At 49.5% G+C, this 15,568-nt stretch overlaps 1 protein-coding gene across 1 annotated transcript in view; it reads right to left on the reverse strand.

The window, feature by feature from the left end:
* Nucleotides 1-7,415: 7,415 nt before the first annotated feature.
* Nucleotides 7,416-15,568, reverse strand: part of PIP4K2A (phosphatidylinositol-5-phosphate 4-kinase type 2 alpha) — a 178,546-nt gene continuing 170,393 nt past the window's right edge. Inside the window, exons 8-10 of the mRNA XM_062210578.1 lie at nt 13,360-13,603; nt 11,974-12,077; nt 7,416-9,693 (exon numbers count right to left, since the gene is read on the reverse strand). Of these exons, the coding sequence (XP_062066562.1) occupies nt 9,613-9,693; nt 11,974-12,077; nt 13,360-13,603 (429 nt within the window). The 3' untranslated portion in view covers nt 7,416-9,612. The remainder of the gene's footprint in view (nt 9,694-11,973; nt 12,078-13,359; nt 13,604-15,568) is intronic.

Below are 15,568 nucleotides of genomic sequence, written 5' to 3' on the forward strand. Positions count from 1 at the left end.
GGTAAGACGTACACTGCCACTTGTTACCTGTAGGTCTTATGCATGTTTGCATTTTTATTTTTCCACTACTTTTAAAAAATCTTTAATAGATATTTTTGAGTCAACTATTTTAATTTCCTTGCTGTTTATTTTACTATGTTTTGGAAGTATTTTCTTAGTGAGTGCCCTGGGAATTGCAGTTAATGTAGCAATAGTGAGGTTCAGATTATATCAACTTAATCGGAACAAAAATTCTGCTGCAATATAGCTTCATTCATTTAAGCCTCCTTTATGATACTATTGCCATGTAAATTATGTGCTTATAAATTTTAAGCCCCCAAACACAGTTTCATATTGCCATATGCTATCTTAAGTTAGAGAGAAAAAGGTAGAAAATTGCATTAATATGGTCTTTTATATTCACCCATGCAGCTAACTTCATGGGTGCCGTTTATTTCCCAATGTGCATTTGAGTGACTGGCCAGTGTGTTCTCATTTCCGCTTGAAGGATGTCATTTAGGATTTGCACAGAGCAGGTCTGCTAGTGACAGTTTCTCTGTTGTTCTTTATCGGGGAATGACTTCTTGTTTCATTTACTTTTGAAAGGTAGTTTTACTGGATATAGAATTCTCGGTCGACTCATTTCTTCTAGCTCTTTGCCTATGTCACTGCCTTCCTCAGGGAACAGGAGTACCTAATGCCCCACACCCATCATGGCAATGATGGCAACAGTGTTAGTGTTGCCAGTCAACAGTGTTATTGTTGAATACTCATAGAATACACCAGAAATTTTCAGGAACCACTAGAAATGATGGTGGTAGCAGCAGCAGTGACAGGTAGGCCTCCTGCGGGAAAGCTCGGGTCTTTATCCCAGGATTCCAGAAATGCTTTTTCCTTTTGCTGTTAAGAAAGCTCTAGAGCCAGTACTGTGGCATAGTGGGCTATGCCTCCAGTTGCAGTGCCGACATCCCATATGGATGCCAGTTCGAGTCCTGGCTGTTCCACTCCCGATCCAGCTCTCTGCTGTGGCCTGGGAAAGCAGTGGAAGATGGCCCAAGTTCTTGGGTCCCTGCACCTGTGTGGGAGACCCAGAAGAAGCTCCTGGCTCCTGACTTCAGATCTGCAGAGCTCTAGGCATTGTGGCCATCTGGGGAGTGAAAAACCTCTCTCTCTCTCTCTGTCTCTCCTTTCTTCTGTAACTCTGACTTTGAAACAAATAAATAACTCTTTTTTTATTTTTTATTTTGACAGGTAGAGTTATAGACAGTGAGAGAGAGAGAGACAGAGAGAAAGGTCTTCCTTCCGTTGGTATACGCCCCAAATGGCCGCTACTGCCCGAAGCTTTATTTAAAAAAAATTAAACATTTTGGTTTAAACGTTTTAAAATTCATGCATATGAGGGATCTTCAAAAAGCTCATGGAAAATGCATATTATGAAAAACTATGCATGGGTTTCAAATGATTTTACCTAAAAATAAACTTCTTGGGGCCATCACTGTGGCACAGCAGGTTAAAGCCACCACCTGCAGTGCTGACATCCCATGTGGGCCCTGGTTCGAGTCCCAGCTGCTCCACTTCTGATCCAGCTCTCTGCTGATGGCCTGGGAAAGCACTAGGAGATGGCCAAGTGCTTGGGCCCTTGCACCTGCAGATTTGCTCACTATACAGCAGTGCTGGCCGTGTGGAGCATAATTAAGGTCAAATAGAGAAAGGCTTCCTGCTTTGCCCTTTTTTTCAGAGTTGCTTTGGCTATCCAGGCTTTGTGGTGCCAGGCAAATTTGACTAGTGTTTTTTCCTTTTTTTTTTTTCTACTTCTGGTGGAAATGTCATTGGTATTTTGATAGGGATTGGATTGAATCAGTAAATAACTCTGATAGCATGACTATTTAACAATAAAAATACCAACTCGGAACAGATGGATAGGATATAGGAGACAGGGACATTTCAGCAAATCTGACTGCAGTACTTCTTGGCTGTTGAGAGTTTTGGATCATGAGCCAAGGGGGATGCCTTTTACCCAAATCTCAGTAGCCTTATTACCTAGAGCGCTACCTCACTCAATATTAGCCTGTTTGTGAGTCATGCATTTTTCAATTTGTTGTTAGGCTCCTGTGCCAGGATCTGTCCAGGGTCCAGATATTATAAAATCATCATACCTGCCAGTGAGCTTCAAGTGGAAATAAGCACAATGAATACTCACTGCACTTGGTAAATGTTAAAAAGAAATCGAGGGGCTGGCATCATGGCTTAGCGGGTGAAGCCGCCGCCTGCAATGCTGGTACCCCATATGAGCACCAGTTCGAGTCCCAGCTGCTTCACTTCCAATCCAGCTCCCTGCTAATGTGCCTGGGAAAGCAGTGGAGGATGGCCCAGGTCCTTGAGTCCCCGCACCCAAGTGGGAGGCCCGGAAGAAGCTCCTGGCTTCGGATCAGCTCAGCTCCGGCTGTTGTGACCATTTGGGGAGTGAACCAGTGGATGGAAAAACTCTGTCTCTGTGTCTCTACATTGCTCTGTAACTCTCAAATCAATAAAATAAATCTTAATAAATAAATAAATAAATTTATTTTAAAATTCCATCCCCCCCCCCCCCCCCATATTAGTTTTGCGTCAAGGAATCAGCTTATGTGAGTGTGGAGCTGATCAGACAAACCCAGCAAGAGCCGGCACTCTCAGGCATGCGCTCCATTGCTGTCCACAGGCAAATTCAGAATTTCTTGTCTTGCAAAGCTTCAGTTTGCTTGAAAGGCCAGTGGGCGGGGTTAGCCATTTGAGACAGTGGCTCTGAACTGCCACTCATCCGTAGCACTGAGGAAGGGTATTGAGATGATGAATTTCCAGATTCCACTTTCTGAGACTGCCATTCACTAGGTCTAGGATATTTTTCTATTTCCCAGTGAGCTCTCTGATTTAGGAAAAAAAAAAAAAGTGACAGTAAACAAACGGTTGGATGATGGGAAAAGAAGATGGCGTAAAACAGGTTAGCATAATACGGGGGTGGCGGTGAGGTCTTAGAGTGCCCAGGCCTTCACTTACGCGGTCAGGTTCCCCTCTTGTTTTGGAGCAGTCAGCTGAGTTCTAACCCTGGCTCTGCCACCAATAATTACACGACCCTGGACAAACCACCCAACTTTGTGGAAGGTGTGGGTGCCAAAACGCAGCCACTTACATCAGCCCCTGCTGAAATGAGTGGGGGGATCCTGAAGGAGGGACAGTCTCACACGTGCCTGTGACAAGGGCTCTCTGCCATGAATCTAGCCATGAACTTGGACAAAGGCCACTGTAACCTTCCACAGAGGACATTTCTGTGAGCTGGCCGCCCAGCCACTGCCCAGACTGGGACTGATGGTTGGTGCTTGGAGTCAAGGATAATTGTCTCGAAACAATTCCCATTTCTCAAACCCTTGGTTTCTTTTGCTGTCCACTTAAGCCCATACAGGTTACAGCACACACATTCCAGGTTACAATCTTATGTTCGTTTCCAAGGGAAATAGTGTCAAATCTTCGAGGCCCCCTCTCCCTGTGGTTGTTGATAGGAGCCTCATCTGTGACACCTCTTCCAGCAACACATGAATCTATCGCAGTTGATTCTGGGAAATTGTAATCTTTTGTCCCTTCTCTTATGAAATCAAACTAAACACAGTGTTTAAGAGTGAGACAAAATTACAGCCTATGGCATTTAACTGTGCCTTGCCAGGATTTTCACAGAATCACAAAAACAGAACCAAACTTCTGAAGGGCATTCAGTTAGGATAAATGCTTGACGCTTTAGGATTTTAAAGAACTTTTAGTAAGCAATCTGGGTGAAGCTAGCAAGTCTCATGTTCTTGGGACACTTGCTTGGCCTTCTGTGCCATATGACCATGCGCTGACTGTTGGTCGGGGCAGGTGACTCCTGAGCATAGCGATCCAAAAGGCACCGGCAGTTTCTGCCCTGGAGGGAGGATGATTTTTATTGTCTTCATTTTATTATTTAAAATTTTTCTTATTTGAAAGACAAAGAGAGTGAGCTGCCACCTGCTGTTTGCTCCCCAGATGCCTGCCACAGTTGTTCTTGGCTGGGGCCAAAGCTGCAGGCTGGAGAACTCAACAGTGGTCTTCCACTTGGGTGGCAAGGACCCAAGCGCTTGAGCCATCACCTGCTGCCTCCTGGGATGTGCATTGGCAGGAAGCTGGGATGGGCAGCAGAGCCAGGCCTTGAACAAGGCCCTCCAATAGACGGCCATACCAAGTGCTGGCCTTGTGTCTTTGGTATAGCAATCTTCTCATTATGGACTGAGCTTAAATGTCATTTCAGAAGAGGGTGGGGGGTGGGCATTGCGCGGAGGCTGTGAAAGCTATCATTTGGGATATCTACGTCCCGTATTGGAGCACTGGTTTGAGGTTTGGCTCCTCTTTTTTTTTTTTTTTTTAAAGATTTATTTTATTTATTTGAAAGACAGAGTTACAGCAAAAAGCAGAGACAGAGAGAGAGGTCTTCCATCCACTGGTCCACTCCCCAGATGGCCACAATGGCCGGAGCTGTGCCAATCCAAAGCCAGGAGCCAGGAGCTTCCTCTAGGTCTCCCACGCAGGTGCAGGGGCCCAAGGAGTTGGGCCATCTTCTACTGCTATCCCAGACAATAGCAGAGAGCGGGATTGGAAGTGGAGCAGCCGGGATTAGAACTGGCACCCATATGGGATGCCAGCGCTCCAGGCCAGGGCTTTAATCCGCTGTGCCACAGTGCAGGCCCCTCCTCTACCTTTTTTTTTTTTTTTAAATAAATATTTGTTTATTTATTTGAAAGTCAGAGTTACACAGAAAGGAGAGGCAGAGAGAGAGAGGTCTTCCATCTGCTGGTTCACTCCCCAATTGGCCTCAATGGCTGGAGCTGCAACAATCTGAAGCCAGGAGCCAGGAGCTTCTTCCAGGCTTCTTACATGAGTGTAGGGGCCCAAGGACTTGGGCCATCTTCTACTGCTTTCCCAGGCCATAGCAGAGAGCTGGATGGAAAGTGGAGCAGCCAGGACTCGAACTGGTGTCCATATGGGATGCCAGCACTGCAGGAGGTGGCTTTAGGCTCTATGCCACAGCGCCAGCCCCTACTCTGCTTCTGATCTGACTTCCTGCTAGGCAGCAGATGGTGGGCTCAAGTTCTTGGGTTCCTGTCACTCATGTGGGACACCTGGATAGAATTGTTTTGCCCTGGCCCAGTCCCTACCTGTTCCAGGCGATTAAGGAGTGAAATGGTAGATCTTTTCTCTCTTCTGACTTCTCTGTAACTCTGCCTTTCAAAAAAAAAAAAAAAAAAAAAGCAGATGGGGATGGAAGACGACATGGGGGCCAGTTATTTTGAGATGTGGAAGGAGGCACATGCAAGATTGTCACTATGATCACTAACATTGTACTAGAAATTCCTAGGAAGGCTGTGTGCAGGGGTGTTGGAGCCTTCAGCGGGCCAAGACGGCCCAGGCGTCCAGACTTCCCAAGAGCTGACCCCATGTTTGATCCGTGAACCTCGCTGCATGCGTGCACATACACCCTGTACCTCACCCCTTACCCAGCCTCCCATCTCTCCCACTTCACTCTTAACCCCTCTTGTCAAGAGTGTTCCTAGGCCGGTGCCGCGGCTCACTTGGCTAATCCTCCGCCTGCAGCACCGGCACACCAGGTTCTTGTCCCGGTTGCCTCTCTTCCAGTCCAGTTCTCTGCTGTGGCCCGGGAAGGCAGAAGGCAGTGGAGGATGGCCCAAGTGCTGGGGCCCTGCACCCACATGGGAGGTCAGGAGGAAGTATCCGGCTCCTGGCTTCGGATCAGCGTGGTGTGCTGGCCGCAGCGGCCATTGGTGGGTGAACCAATGGAAAAAAGAAGACCTTTCGCTCTCTCTCTCTCTCTCACTGTCTAACTCTGCCTGTCAGGAAAAAAAAAAAAAAAAAAAAAAGTGTTCCTGGGGCTGGCGCTGTGGCGTAGCGGGTAGAGCTGCTGTCTGCAGTGCCGGTATCCCATATGGGTGCCGGTTCGAGACCCAGCTGCTCCATTTTCCATCCAGCTCTCTGCTATGGCCTGGGAAAGCAGTAGAGGAAGGCCCAAATCCTGGGGCCCTTGCACCCGCATGGTAGACCCAGAAGAAGCTCCTGGCTCCTGGCTTTGGATCAGCACAGCTCCAGCTATTGCAGCCATTTGGGGAGTGAATCAGCGGATGGAAGATCTCTCTCTCTGCCTCTCTGTAACTCTGCCTTTCAAATAATAAAAAAAAAAAAAAAGTGTTCCATTAAGGAATAATGCTTCATGCTAACTTTTGTCCTTTGCTGAATTAGAAATAATTTCCTGGGACTAGAAAAATTTTCAGTCCAGGAACTTACATAACTAAATTAAAGTGAGTATGAGAGGCCGGCGCTGTGGTGTAGTGTGGGTAAAGCTGCCACTTGCAGTGCCGGCATCCCATATGGTCGCCAGTTCGAGTCCTCGCTGTTCCACTTCCGATCTGGCTTTCTGCTATGGCTTGGGAAAGCAGCAGAAGATGGCTGAAGTCCTTGGGCCCCTGCCCTTGCATGGAAAACCCGGCGGAAGCTCCTGGCTTCGGATCGTCGCAGTTCTGGGCATTGCGGTCAACTGGGGAGTAAACCAGCAGATAGAACATCTCTCTCTCTCTCTTTCTGCCTCTCCTTCTTTCTGTGTAACCCTTTCAGTAAATAAATAAATCTTTTTAAAAAAAGGTGAATATGAATGTTCACATTCAAACCAGCCACAAAGAAAATGGAATGAAAGCTCCCTGCTGGCCACAGTCAGCCCGCAATGACGCCACAGGCAGGAGGGCCGTTCAGAAGGCTTCCTGGCCACGGCAGTGGGTGTCAGCAGGGCTGCAGCTCTTGGCTTACTGTCAAGTGGAGGAAATACGGTAACCCGATGGCAGGCAAAGGCGAAATTGCAGATATGGGCCCCTGTGCAGCACCACACAGTGAACTGGCGTGCTGGCAGGCATCCCAGGTGTGTGTGCCTCATGTATTCCTATGGAGCTCGGTCACCTGGGCACAGTTTTCTGTACCTAAAGCTGCTTGTGGACCCAACTGCATAGGAGCAACATGAAGCACGCCTTTCGCCCCAGTCCCTCCCAAACCTATCAGTCACATTAGAACAAGCAGGCTTCTTTCTAACCTGGCGCCAAAGTGGAATGTCTCATCCATCCATGTTACCCGAGTGAGGTTTTCAAAAAATGCTGACAAACAGAAATCAGACTGATTCACACTAAAAATGAAACTCTGTGATTTTATAGAGAACTCACTGACATCTTCTCCTGCCTGTTCATCTTGCAGTAAGTCAATTTTGTTGAGGAAGTTACCAATATTTACTGAAAAAACAGTGCAGTCTGCGGGCAAGGCTCTGGCAACTGAAAAAATTCAATTCCACTCGTACTTCCTCGAGGATGTAGAATGTGTCTGCAGCCGAGAGAAACACAACCGAGACAGGAGTAAAGGATGCGCCTTGTGAGTCTTCAAAGTGCTTTATTCCGTGAAGCCCGGCTCATGACGGGAGTGTACTGTTAGCACTAGGAGATACAAGGCAAACTTCCTCACTCTGTCCAATAGTTTATCAACAGAAATGAATGACAAAGACCATTACAGAGGAAAAGAAAGCATTTTGTAAACTTCTAAAGGCATACACAGATTGGCCACCAAATGAAATGGTTACTCAAATAATGCAGATGGTACCTTATCTTTACTTCAGGGTCAAAGGAACCACAGAACTTCGATGCCAGAATTAATGGCATGTATATGAGGGGCTCAAGTCACAGAATCAATTAAATACATAAAACGCAGACTTGTACAGCTGGGTTCAATGGTGTTAACATCATCTGTAGGAGCTAACAGATCTACATAAAGTCAGTGGATGGTAGGGCAGGGCTCCGGGGGTGTTGGGGGGAAGGGGTGGCATTGCTGCTGGCTTCCAAAGATAATGTGACATCAACCCACATACACTGGGGACAGCTGCAACCTGGACAGCCCTGAAGTCAAGTTACGGGAGAAGGCAGCACGGGACCTGGATGAGTTGTTCAGCAATTACTGAAGGCTGGATTTCCCCCCCTTTCCTGAAACTGCCTACCAAAACCATCTCATGTTTTAAACAAGAATATCAAAGGCACAGCGTTAGCACAGCGTATAAATTGATAAGCTACTCTAAGCAAGTCTAATATTTTAGCCTGATGCCTTCCAGAAAATGCAGGAAAGTTGGTAGATACACAATCAATGTTGGAAATTTACAACCTGATTAAACACAGCACAGTTTAGGGCAATGAAGTTATTTAACCAGATTTGGGTTAAAATTTTTTTTTAAATCATTAAGTTGATAAATTTACATCTGGAGGAAACACAACGATCCTTTTCATTTTATTGTCAAAGACCGACTACTGTGTACTTTGAATACAACATTCACCTAAACACGTGACTGCAGGACACATCTCAATAGGACAAACATGATTTCACCTACACTGCAAAACGACTTTACATGTAAACTTCAACAACCACATGCTGTACATTACATTTTTAGATTCAAAGATATCCCTGTTTTCCTAAAATGTAAACAGTACAACTGAGGGTCTCAGTTAAAGGGACAATTCATAATAACAAAACACCCACTGTTTAAACAAAGGCCAAACATAAACATCTTATAAATCAGATTTGCTTTTGGTAACAGAATTGAGAGTTTTAGTGCTTTGCTTATCTTCCCACAGTGGGAGATGCAGCTACCATTGCCCCAAACTATGCACTTTTCAGGTCAGCTCTGTCTGCATGTCATAGCATTAATTCCTACACTGCAACATAAGGGTGTAACCATGAAGAGACTCCGGGCAAGGAAAGAGAAGCAAGCTGTTTTCCTGGGCGCGTTTCCGGAGGTGTCGGCGTCCAGAGTCCTTGCGGCATCAGCTTCTTGGCGCACGAGGGACAGTTGCTCTGGGACGCTGGGGGTCCCGACACTGTGTGGGGACAGAACCCTGAACCAGAACACACGGGGATGCTGGCACTCTTCTGTCCAGGGCCGGGAGCGCAGGTGACAACTATGAAGAGGAGTGTCTACATGCGGGTGGAAGTGTAACATTTGCAGGAAGTTTTTTTTTTCTTTTTAATCATCATCATCATTATTATTATCTTCATTATTATTATGAACACTCTCACACCTTTCAACTCAAAAAATAAAAAACAAAACAAAACAAAACTGGTCCACAGTTTATGGGGCGATGCCCACACGGTTCCTCCCCATGCATTTTCTGCTCCCCTCCCCCAACAGGTGCCAGCTCATTTGCTTGTGCATTCCTTCGGCTGCAGCTGGAATCAGAGGGTTTCTGTTGTAACAGGTTCTGACTGCAGCTGATGGGTTTTATTTAATTAATTATCGTAAAATGTGCACACACACACACACCCCACGCAAAGCGCACGCACTCACACACGCGCACAGTCAGGAATAGCTAGCACGACGCTGGGACATGTCAGGTGGCTGTGAAAGCGGGTCGTCCCCAAAGCAGTCATCTCGGCCTGAAGATGTAAACAAGGAGGTTTGCTTCCTGCAAGAGAAGCGCTTCACCGAGCTGGGTTTCCTCTCTCCTGCGCTGAAGCCGCCTCTGCCCTTGCCACGCTCAGGTCTGTCCGAGGCCGCGCGGGAGGTTACGTCAAGATGTGGCCGATAAAGTCCAAAAAGCGCTTTGAATACTGCTCTGGGTTCACGGTCGAGATCTCCGCGCCAGCCTGTGCAGTGTTAGAGAGGAGTATTGACACGACGTTTATGACTCCCCAGAATCACCACTCCAGGTCCAATCGTGGCTGAGTATAATGCTAACAATTCTCAGGTCTCTACAGCCTCTGCTGTAACCCAGCTCCTGACATCTTGGCTATTTTGGCTGAAAGGGCTTATGAATCTGAAAATGAGGCCAAGGGTGGCAGGAGCACCATGACAGCTGTGACTTAAAATCCCATCAGCTTGGGGCTGGCGCTGTGGCACAGAAGGGTAAGCTTCCGCCTGCAGCGCCGGCATCCCATATGGGTGCTGGTTCAAGTCCTGGCTGCTTCACTTCTGATCCAGTTCCCTACTAATGCACCTGGGAAAGCAGAAGATGGCCCAAGTCCTTGGGCCCCTGCACCCATGTGGGAGACCTGGAAGAAGCTCCTGGCTCCTGGCTTCAGACTGGCCCAGTCCCAGCCATTGCAGTCATTTGGGGAGTGGACCAGCGGATGAAGATGGATTCTCTCTCTCTCTCTCTCTCTCTCTCTCTCTCTCTCTCTCTGTACCTCTGCTTTTCAAATAAATAAATTTTTAAAAAATCCCAACAGCCCTGTTTGGGACATTCCTACCAACCAGGAGGATCTGTGGGGTTTACATTCCAAAGCCATGGGACAACAGCTTTGCATTTCAAGGCGGCAGACTGTGGACACTTGAGGGTGACACACACACATAAGCTCTGGTGAAAGCGAGACCTCCGATGATGTGACTTTAGGACTTAAGATGCTGCTGCATCTCCCGAGGGCTGAGGGCCCTGGGTGCCACTGCTCCTCCGCAGAGACCTGCACGGAGCATGGACCGGGGGCTCTGCAGAAGCCCAGCGGGGGGTGCTGTGACTACCTGCACAGTGCTGGCCGGTGCTCTGCAGTTTCTGCAGTGTCCTAAGCTGCAAGGGCAAAGCCTAGATTTTTACGAAGTCGCCAGGGCTATTTCTGGATGCCCACGTGCATGGGGGCTCTCGTTATTTCCAGGCCTGGGCTGCTGGAGCAACCTCAAAAAGTATTTCCTTTAGTTCACACAAGCAGGAAGGAGGCGGAGACTCCACCCCAGGTCTGTGTGTGCAGTCTCCCCACGGTTTTCAGCGTGTGGGGCCTCTGGAGTCCCCTGCCTCACTCCCCTGAACGGGACTCTAAGCAGGGAGAGTGGATGTGCCTGTGGCGCAGGTGCACTTAGGAATGGCGCCAAGACGCTGCCCATGTGACCTTGTCTTGCTGAGGGGCTCTCTGGGCCAGGCAGGGTCTGCGTCTGTGCTCTGCGCACAGCAGGAGCTTGCGGCTGAGCTATTTCTTTGGCAAACAGAATATGGTTTTAGGCTGAATCCACTTCCGGGATGGCAGCCCGTTTGAGTTTCAAATAGAGAAAAAGAGCCTTTAGCTGAGTTTGTTAGCTCTGGCCAGCACTCTATGGGAGGCACCTGCCAGCCGGCACAGGCAGCACAAGTCCAACTGCGCGGGATGGGGCTCTGTGGCTTTTCAGTCCACTTGGAGAGCCACAAATGGAGCCCCACGCTACAAGCCAGAATGGCGTGTAGCCAGGTGGTGGGGCTGCATGGGCAGGGCAGGAACACAGGGCGGGTGACCCTGCTAGACTCTGCAGAAGAAGCCCTGCTGTGCCCCTGCCTAGCGAGGGGCCCTTGTTGTCACTCCTGAAGCTGTCTGCTTCGGTTCCTTCAGCTGACAGAGGGGATCCACTAGTATCCCCTCGCAAGGGGTCAGCAGGGTACCTGCTGCCCAGCACCGTGCCAATTCTGACAGGCACAATAAAGGCCAAGAATGACCATGGGGAAACTTGGACCTTGCACTCACATGGCTGCTGTGACAGAAAAAATACAGCCCACCATGAGAAAAGAAATCCGATGTTGCATACTTTGGAAGCGCCTTAAGCAGAGAACTGTGCTTCAATTCTGAGCACTCTGCATTAAAACCACCAACTTTAGCACTTTAATCTTCGGAACATTTTGCAAACACAAAAGAATTTGTCAGTTCCTAGCGAGGCCTGTGGAAGTACACGTCCTCTTGTGTTAGAAGAGGCAGGGACTTGCAAGGAGCCCTACCAAGTCCCTGGGAGGGCCGGGCTTTAGCCGCTGGCATCTGCATAAGAACACGGCCCCCCACAGGCAGCGCGCCTCACTAAAGGGCTCTGAACCGCACAGCAGCAGAGAGGAGGAGCCCGCAGGAGAATGGAGCGGTCCCTGCTCCCTGGCCACGCCGCCGAGGACCCCGAGGGAGAATTGGGGAGCGCGTACTTACGCCGTGCTTCACAGTTTTTGCAGCGTGGGCAGCTTTCTTTTTTGCATCGTAATGAGTGAGAATGTCAATGATTGCCATGAAGTACACCTCCTTCCTAGGCGAGTCTGCAAAGGGACGAGAGCAAGCGAATGACATCACCGGGAGACACCTGCACTGTGTAGGGAAGGAGAGGAGCCTGGGACTGAAGCAGCCTGGGGACAAACTCCACGGGACTCCTGTGTGTTCCTCCCAGCCAGGGGGACTCTACCCAATGTGCTTTCAAAATAACAAGTGAAAAAAACCTATCATAACCCCAGGATATGAACACTGGAGCTCCAAGGGTGCAACTGAATGCTTTTATTTTTACTTTTTGTTAATCTGAATTTTCTTGAATGACTATGTAAAGAGGAATGCTATTTTAAAAATACTTAGGAAGCAAGTGTAACTAACTGTGTTCATGAATCCTTTCTTTACCAAGAGCTGCAGTGTTGATAAGTAATTCTCACTGGCTGTAGCATCAGAACTGGATAAAGGCACAGCGCATCCCCAGTACCTACTTAGTCCCAAAAATATGATGCTGCTTCAGTTCTGAATCGAAAGGACAGCACGTTTGACTATACCTGGTTTTCTGTGTGAAAGAAACAATTTTGGTGAGCAAAGAAAGAATAGAACAAAACATAACTCAAACCCATTTGGGTGAGATGCCATCTGTGTTTTGTTTTTTTTTTTAAGAAAAAAAATCAATGAACCCACTTTTATTCAGAAAATGAGCGGCTGCATTTATCAAATCACTAAAATAATTTTTATGGGTAAGTAGCTAAGGTAGAATGGGATATGCCTTCAGATGCCCGATCACTTTTATATTGTGTTGAGGCCTAAGAACAATGGTTCTGACCCTAGAGAAGCCCAGAGCCCCCTCAGGGCTCTCGCCCCGTCCACGGGCTGGGGCTGGCCTTGGCACGGAGAAGGAGGGGTGTTTGGTGATGATGTGCCTGCCCCGAGGGTCACAGCAGACCACACACACGTGCCTACTTCAGGACAGATGTGTGGTGCTTTAGTCTTAGATAAAAAAGAAGAGAGCTAAGGAAAAAATACTTAAACCAGTTCTTATATATGTTCTCTATAGAGGTGCATCTTATATGTTTATGTGTGTGTGGGATACACAAGATGATTCGTGGTTTTGCTCCAGTCCCTCAACACCCCCATACCCAAGGACCTGCTCCCATTACATTTAGAAACTCGAGCTTATAGTTACCTTGAACCTGCTCTGTCCCCTGTGCGTTTCCCTGGACTCTGGAGAATGAGTCTGGCAGGACAACACACCTGCCAGATGACACACTGGCAGATGACAATGCAAAACCCAAACCACTTCAGATGTACACAAGAGGCAAAGGTAACTCAGCTTACTTTCATGGCATTTAATTCCATAAACATCAATGTTCGGATCAAACTCCCCCGGAGCCAAGGGCGGTGAGCTGTTCAACGTGTTTCCGGGGCTGTCCGGAGGGGTCCCGACTGGGTGGGTGCCGTCGCTCTCCCCCTCCTCCTCCCCGTCGTTCTCCTCACACTCCACCTCTTCTTGCTCGGCTCTCTCCACATCGTGAATTCCCACCAGTAAGCTGTAGTCCATGAGCTTCAACTGGGCAAGAAACTGGAGGGGGGAGGCGACAGGGTCAGTTACACCTTACACAAAAACTGTGCGCTCAGATGGACACACAGGGGAAGGCTGTATGGGAGCCGGCAGCACAGGCACACAGAGGCACACACAGGGCCCCTCTGAGAGGCGGCCAGGAGCCTTGGTGATGGCCAGTGCTTCTGGCGACACACACAGTCTCACACTTCGGGTCGGTCCGCGTGGCTGGCGTCGTCATCCCTGGAATGCAAAGCTGGGTGCTGAGGCCCAGGCTAGATTATAGCAAAGAGTGGAGAGCGTGACTGGCAAGACAGAGCCACGGAGGACGGTGGTGGGAGGGGGGAGTTTCCCCCAACAATTAAGACTTGGCTAATGGGAAAAACCAGGGACCTCCCAAGAAGCTCGCAGCAGGCTCAGGAGGGATCGGGAGTACTTTGAAATTCTGCGCACTCCGTGGAGGAGACTATTATGCTGTCCATCACAAATACGTAAATGCCCGAATATCCCAATCAACTAGCAAACGCATCGTGCCAAGGCTCTGGTGAGTAACGCGCTCCTTCTGTCTCGGTTCAGCTTTCTTTGGACCTAAGCAGAAGCAAGCAGGCACCACAGGCCCAGGGTTCCTGTCTTCTAGCCCTTCCTCTCCTGGGCAGGCCAAGATTGCACTCGACGGTGGGACAAGAGCTAGCTAGCTCTGTGGGTTTGCCTACTCCTGTCTGCCAAGTTCTTTTCTGGCTCTTCAAGGCAAGATTTTTTTTTTTCTTTTTTGTTTAAGCGGATGCACCCAGATACCTGACCTTAAATGCAGTGTTCTTACCGACCCATTAATGTGGGGGCGGTGTGACTGCGTGCACAATGCGGCGGCCAAAGACAGGCTGGAACTAATCAGCTTCCTGACCCCAGCCGGGGCTGGCTGGCTCTGGACAGGGTGCGTGGTCCTGACTCTCGGGAGACCGCGGCCCCACCCTCGCTCGCCGATGCAGGGCAGCTGACTGGCCCCTGGGCCCCTCGGGTAGAATTTAGGAAACAAACTTCCTTACACGAAGGGCAGGCATGTGAAATTACAGGTCTTAGAAGTTCTGGCTGAAAATGAAATGAAATCCATTTGCCGAGACCTGCAGAGCCCTTTCTTTTTGGCTGAGCCTGCCGGAGGGCAGCTCGCTCTCGGAGCCGGGGAGAAGCAGGTTCTTGACAGACAAGGCCGGGCACCCCGGGGCACAGGTGTGCTGAGTGCCAGGTCCCTCACTTCTGCCCGGGCCGGCGCGTGCCGCTCTGTCCGCTACCCCTTCTCAAACTTCCACTCACTGGCCCACCCACCACGAGTCCGCAGGGGACACCTGACTCCTCCCTGTTAGGAACTCAGCAAAACTGCACACATCTTCGGCTCAGACTAGCAAGCAAGGCAGGGGAAGCCCGTTTCCTGAGAAATAGACGCACATTCCCAGGTACATCTGAGCGCTGAGCTCGCGCTCACCCCCACGCTTCCAGTTTTCTGGGACCCCTCGGAGGGCATAAGTGGCTGCCCCGTGGCATCCGGGCAACTCTGCCTCCACAGGGAGCGCAGACATCAACTCCCTGTGGCCACCTCTCTAGCCAGCCTTCCTTCCGGTGGTCGGGGCCCACCGTTAGCCAGTGCAATCCGGGCAACTGACAGCTAGGTGTGCTTGCGTGCGTCCTTGGGCTCGCGCGCACGTGCATACGTGCGTGCGTGGCCATGGTGGGAGGCTGCTTGTCCCAGCCCTTGACCAATGCAGGCCCTGTGGCTGGGCCAGGGAGCGGAGAGCCCCCGGCTGTGCTGCACACAGGCACAGAAGAGAACTCCGTGTGCAGGTGCAGTGGCAGTGACTGGGCCCGGGCAAGGCCCTCAGGTCCCTGTGTGGAAGACAGACGAGAACTCAAGGATCAAAGCCGGGAGCGAGCGAATGCCGGAGCCTGTGTGCCTTGTACCCAGTCACGTGACTGGACCCCGTTAAAATGGCTTTT

The sequence above is a fragment of the Lepus europaeus genome, chromosome 14 (genome assembly GCF_033115175.1).
Source record: "Lepus europaeus isolate LE1 chromosome 14, mLepTim1.pri, whole genome shotgun sequence".
In the NCBI taxonomy this organism is placed as follows: Eukaryota; Metazoa; Chordata; class Mammalia; order Lagomorpha; family Leporidae; genus Lepus; species Lepus europaeus.